The following is a 6,564-nucleotide window of genomic DNA, read 5'->3' as shown; positions in this document are numbered from 1 at the left end:
CCCTACAATTGGTGCCACCCACATCATGCTCGAGCAAGGGGACCCTCCGCCGCCCATGACAACCCCCGGACCTGGGGACCCTCGCAATGCGGCCGTCCCACACACCGGACTGGGCACCCTCGTTGGCGGGCCCCTGCGAGACAATGGGCACCCTTCTGGGCTGCGGTGTCACCCCCGGAACTAGAAGGCACAACCTCGCTGCGGGCAGCCCGACTCTAGGGCACATCTTAACTCCTTCCGGTCTGCCGCGGCCCCGACTGGGCACCACTCTCGGCTGAATCCCGACCTCCCGGACTCGGAGGACGGCGTCACTGGGGCAGGCCTTAAACCGGTACTGGGACCGAAACGTCGCTGGAGGCTCCGGACTGTGTGTATGGACGTCAGCTGGAAGGTCCAGGACTTTGAGGAGGCTGTTCGCTGGAGGCTCCCGACTTGGAAGGCCGCCGCTGGAGAATCCGGACTGGAGACGTCCGCTGGAGGCCCCGGATTGGAGAACGTCGCTGGGAGGTCCGGACTGGAGAACGTCGCTGGAGGCTTGGGCTGGAGGCCGTCGTGGAGGCTCAGGCTGGAGGCCGTCGGCTGGAGGGGCTGCCCGACTCGGATGGACAGTCGCTGGATAGGAATCCGGAACTGGCACGTTACTACCTGGTAACGCTTGGAGAGGCTCCGGATTGGAGGTCGTCTTCTGGAGGCTCCGGGCTGCCGAGACGTCTCTCTGGAGCGCTCCTGGTCCGGCGCATGGAGACGCGTTCTGGCATAGAGAGGCTCCGGGCGTGGAGACCGTTTCTACTTGGAGCTTCCGGGCGTGCAAGAAAAACGCTCTACTGGAGGCATCCGGGTTGCTCCGGATCACGAACTCAGACCTCTGGAGTGGAGAGACACACAGGAGGCTGGCTCTGGGAGCAGGCACAACGGAAACTCAACCCAGTGGGGAGAACATACAGGAGGCTTCTCGCTTGGCCGAGGCACCGGATACACTGGGCCGTGGAGGCGCACTGGCGGTCCTCGAGCGCAGAGCTGGCACAACCGTTCTGGTGGATGCCCACTTCCCACCGGCAAATGCGGGAGCTGGCACCGAGCACACCGCTTGTGAATGCTCAACGAGACCGCAGTGCGCATCACCCCATAGCACGGGGCTGGACCAGTCACATGCTCGCATGGTAAGCACGGGGAGTTGGCTCAAGGTCTCCAACCTGACTCGCACCCCCCGTGTCCCCCCAAACATTTTTGGGGGCTGCCTCTCGGCTTTCCTTTTGCAGCCTTGTTCCTTATAACGCTGCTGCTCCGCCTTAGCTGCCTCCAGTTCCTTCCTTGGACGGCGATACTGCCCAGCCTGCCTCCAGGGTCCCTTACCATCCAGGATATCTTCCCATTCCAGGAGTCCTCTCTACCACGCTGCCTTGGTCCTTTTTGTGGAGCCGTGCAGAACTTCCACACCAAAAGGACCAAGCAGCGTGGTAGAGAGGACTGACATGATATCGGATTGTAAGCGTACTGTTCCTTATTAAACAAGACCCCGAACAAAACCATAAACAATACAACAAAACGTGAAGCTCAAAGGCTATGTGCCCTAAACAAAGTCAACTTCCCACAAACGCAGGTGGAAAAAAGAGCTACCTAAGTATGTTCTCTAATCAGAGACAACGATAGACAGCTGTCCCTGATTGAGACAATAGCCGGCCAAAACATAGAAATAGAAAATCATAGAACAACAAAACATAGAATGCCACCCCAACTCACGCCCTGACCAAACCAAAATAGAGACATAAAAAGGATCTCTAAGGTCAGGGCGTGACACCTGGGAGGATTTTTTTCAAGCTGCAGGCCACCACAAGATTGGCCAGGGGATTGTCCTGGGTGGAGATCTCCGTTGCTGTCCCCCTCAGGTGGTTAACCTGGAAGGATTTTGCAAGCTGCAGGCCGCTCCAAGGATGGGCCGGGGATGTGCGGGTTGGTGATTGCCGTTGATGTCCCCCTCTGGGGATCGCCCTGGGAGGATTTCCGAAAGCTGCAGGTCACCACAAGAATGGCCAGGGGATGTCCTGGATGGAGATCTGGGCAGTAAACTCAGGCAGATGTTAGCAACTCAACCACACTCACGAAATACACAAATACATTTCTTTCCCAAACATGTGGCGTTGTGGGCACTAAATGGTGGTTGTATCGGGACTTTTTTCGTTTATTTTTTTTATTTTACATTTAACATTTAACATTTAAGTCATTTAGCAGACCGCTCTTATCCAGAAGAGACTTACAAAGTTTGGGTGCATTCACCTTATGATATCCAAGTGGAAACGCACTTTAACAATAGTGCTCTAAACTCATTAAGGGGAGGGGGGGTAGGAGGAATACTTTATCCTATCTTAGGTATTCACTTAAAGAGGTGGGGTTTCAGGGTGTCTCCGGAAGGTGGTGATTGACTCACGCTTGACCTGGCGTCGTGAGGGTTGTTCCCCATTGGGGTGCCAGAGCAGCGAAACAGTTTTTGACTGGGCTGAGCGGGAACTGTACTTCCTCAGAGGTAGGGGAGGCGGCAAGGCCAGAGAGGATGGATGAACGCAGTGCCCTTGTTTGGCGTGTAGGGCCTGATCAGAGCCTGAAGGTACGGAAGGTGCCTTTCCCGCTCACAGCTCCGTAGGCAAGCACCATGGTCTTGTAGCGGATGCGAGCTATCAAACTGGAGCCAAGTGGAGTTAGGCGGATTGAACGAGGGAGTGATCGTTGAGAGAGAACTAGGGAAGGTTGAAACACCAGACGGGCTGTGTCGGCGTCTCTGGATGAGTTGTAGAGATGGGTTTGAATGGCACCAATGGCAGGGAGCCAGCCAACAGCGAGTTCGCAGTAATCCAGACGGGAGATGACATTAGTGCCTGGATTGGACCTGCGCCGCTTTCTCCTGTGTGGAGCAGGGTTCGGTCACCTAGCGAATGTTGTGAGCATGATACCACTACAGGAACGGGTCACCGAACCTTGATGCTTGAGTCTGAGAACCGACAGGGTGTTGTCCAGGATCACGGCCCAAGGTTCTTAAGCTGCTCTGGAGTAAGGAGGACAACAAATGGAGTTGTCAACCGTGATGTGAGTATCATGGAACGGGCAGTCCTTCCCGGAGGAAGAAGCAGCTCCGTCTTTGCCGATGGTTCAGCTTGAGTGGTGATTCCGTCATCACACTGCATATAGTCTGCCAGACATGCTAGAGATGCGATTCGCCAACCTGGTTTATCAGAGGGGGGAAAGGTAGATTAGATTAATTGATGTGTCGTCTGCATAGCAATGATAGGACGCAGGCCATGTGAGGATATGACAGAAGCCAAGAATGACTTGGTGTATAGCGAGAATAGGAGGAGGGCCTAAAGAAAAGAGACCTCTAGGGGACACCAGTGGTGAGAGCACGTGGTGCGGAGACAGATTTCGCTACGCACGACGCTACACCTGGTAGGAGCGACCTGTCAGGAGTTACAGTGACGCAATCCAAGCGTGGGCCCGCCGCCGGAGAATGCCCAACTCGAGAGGTGGAGAGGAGGATCTGATGGTTCACAGTATCGAAGGCAGCCGATAGGTCTAGAAGATTGAAGAGCAAGAGGAGAGAGAGTTAGCTTAGCAGTGCGGAGCGCCTCCGTGACACAGAGAAGAGCAGTTCTCAGTTGAATGAACTAGTCTTGAAACCTGACTGATTTGGATCAAGAAGGTCATTCTGAGAGACGATAGCAGGAGAGCTGGCCAAGGACGCGCAGTTCAACGGAGTTTTGAGAGAAAACGAAAGAAGGGATACTGGTCTGTAGTGTGTTGACATCGGAGGGATCGAGTGTTTAGGTTTTTTCAGAAGGGGTGCAACTCTCGCTCTCTTGAAGAGGAAGGACGTAGCCCGAGCAACGTCAAGGATGAGTTGATGGCGAGGTGAGGTAAGGGAGAAGGTTCTCCGGAAAATGGTTCTGGAGAAGAGAGGAGGGATAGGGTCAAAGCGGGCAGGTTGTTGGGCGGCCGGCCGCTCACAAAGCACGAGATTTTCATCTGGAGAGAGAGGGAGAAAGAGGTCAAATCACAGGGTAGGCCAGTGGAAGCAAACCAGCGTGTGTCGTTTGACTTAAGCAACGGGATCGGATGCGCTCGACCTTCTTTTCAAAAAATGGTTGACGACAGTCATCCGCAGAGAGGGAGGAGGGGGGAGGGAGGGAGGAGGATTCAGGAGGAGGAGAAGGTGGCAAAGAGCTTCCTAGGGTTAGAGGCAGATGCTTTGGAATTTAAGAGTGTAGAAAGTGGCTTTAGCAGCAGAGACAGAAGAGGAGAAGTAGAGAGGAGGGAGTGAAAGGATGCCAGGTCCGCAGGGAGGACGAGTATTTCGTCCATTTCGCGCTCCGGCTGCCCGGAGCCCTGTTCTGTGAGCTCGCAGTGAGTCGTCGAGCCCACGAGCAGGAGGGGAGGACGCGAGCCGGCCGGAGGATAGGGACATAGAGAGTCAAAGGATGCAGAAAGGGAAGGAGAGGAGGGTTTGAGGAGGCAAGAATCAGGACATAGGTTGGAGAAGGTTTGAAGCCGAGGGAAGAGATGATAGGATGGAAGAGGAAGAGAGTAGCAGGGGAGAGAGAGCCCGAAAGGTTGGACGGCGCGATACCATCCGATTTAGGGGCAGTGTGGGAAGTGTTAGATGAGAGCGAGAGGGAAAAGGATACAAGGTAGTGGTCGGAGACTTGGAGGGGAGTTGCAGTGAGATTAGTGGAAGAGCAGCATCTAGTAAAGATGAGGTCAAGCGTATTGCCTGCCTTGTGAGTAGGGGGGGAAGGTGAGAGGGTGAGGTCAAAAGAGGAGAGGAGTGGAAAAGAAGGAGGCAGAGAGGAATGAGTCAAAGGTAGACGTGGGGAGGTTAAAGTCACCCAGAAAACTGTGAGGGTGAGCCATCCTCAGGAAAGGAACTTATCAGGGCGTCAAGCTCATTGATGGAACTCTCCAAGGGAACCTGGAGGGCGATAAATGATAAGGATGTTAAGCTTGAAAGGGCTGGTAACTGTGACAGCATGGAATTCATAGGAGGCGATAGACAGATGGGTCAGGGGAAAAGAGAGATGTCCACTTGGGAGAGATGAGGATCCCAGTGCCACCGCCCCGCTGACCAGAAGCTCTCGGGGTGTGCGAGAAACACGTGGGCAGACGAGGCGAGAGCAGTAGGAGTAGCAGTGTTGTCAGTGGTAATCCATGTTTCCGTCAGTGCCAAGAAGTCGAGGGACTGGAGGGACGCATAGGCTGAGATGAACTCTGCCTTGTTGGCCGCAGATCGGCAGTTCCAGAGGCTGCCGGAGACCTGGAACTCCACGTGGGTCGTGCGCGCTGGAACCACCAGGTTAGAATGGCGGCGGCCACGCGGTGTGAAGCGTTTGTATGGTCTGTGCAGAGGGAGAGAAGAGGGATAGACAGACACATAGTTGACAGGCTACAGAAGAGGCTACGCTAATGCAAAGGAGATTAGAATGACAAGTGGACTGCACGTCTCGAATGTTCAGGAAGTTAAGCTTATGTTGCAAAAAAAATAAAATCTTATTGACTAAAATCTTATTGACTAAAATGATATAGTACTGCTGGCGGTGAAGTAGGCTGGCTAGCAGTGGCTGCGTTGTTGACTTTGTTTGAACGTGTAGCTGGCTAGGTAACCTCGACAATTACTCAAAAACTACACAATTATCTTGGATACAAAGACAGCAAAGACAACTATGTAGCTAGCTAACACTACGCTAATCAAGTCGTTCCGTTGTAATGTAAGTTGTAGTGTGAGTTTCTACAGTGCTGCTATTCGGTAGAAGTTGGCTAACTAGCAGTGTTAGCTAGCAGTGTTGACTAGGTAGGAGACGGCAGCGCAGCGCGGTGGACGAAAATAGCTGGCTAGTTAACCGAATAATTACTCTAACCAACTCTAAGCTACACAATTATCTTAGATACAAAGATAGCAAAGACAACTATGTAGCCAGCTAACACTACACTAATCAAGTCGTTCCGTTGTAATGTAATCGTTTCTCCAGAGCTGCATGCTGCTATTCGGTGGCTAGCTGGCTAGCTAGCAGTGTTGACTGCGTTACGTTACGAAAATAGCTGGCTAGTTAACCGAATAATTACTCTAACCAACTCTAAGCTACACGATTATCTTAGATACAAAGATAGCAAAGAGAACTGTGTAGCCAGCTAACACTACACTAATCAAGTCGTTCCGTTGTAATGTAATCGTTTCTCCAGTGCTGCTATGCTGCTGTGCTGCTATTCGGTGGCTAGCTGGCTAGCTAGCAGTGTTGACTACGTTGTTACGTTCAGACGAAAATAGCTGGCTAGCGAACCTCAATAACCTCAATAACTACACAATATCTTTGATACAAAGACAGCTATGTAGCTAGCTAAGATCAAACAAATCAAACCGTTGTACTGTAATGAAAATGAATGAAAATGGTAAAACTACCTGTGGAGCGAGGCGGAATTGCGACTGCACGCTCCAAACCGGAAGTGCTCCATTTATGGTCTATCATTCCTAAGTGTCAAAGGAACTGAACCAAAAAGGAATGAAAGCAGAAACAAAAATATATACAA

General features: G+C 52.5%; 1 protein-coding gene across 1 annotated transcript in view; it reads right to left on the bottom strand.

Moving 5' to 3' along the window:
• Window positions 1-1,784: 1,784 nt before the first annotated feature.
• Window positions 1,785-6,564, bottom strand: part of LOC139028433 (neuromedin-U receptor 2-like) — a 32,466-nt gene continuing 27,686 nt past the window's right edge. The window contains exon 3 of the mRNA XM_070445824.1: window positions 1,785-2,008. Coding sequence (XP_070301925.1) covers window positions 1,785-2,008 — 224 coding nt within the window. The remainder of the gene's footprint in view (window positions 2,009-6,564) is intronic.

The sequence above is a fragment of the Salvelinus sp. IW2-2015 genome, linkage group LG11 (genome assembly GCF_002910315.2).
Source record: "Salvelinus sp. IW2-2015 linkage group LG11, ASM291031v2, whole genome shotgun sequence".
NCBI classification, from domain to species: Eukaryota; Metazoa; Chordata; class Actinopteri; order Salmoniformes; family Salmonidae; genus Salvelinus; species Salvelinus sp. IW2-2015.
This window is presented reverse-complemented; position numbering and strand designations above follow the sequence as displayed.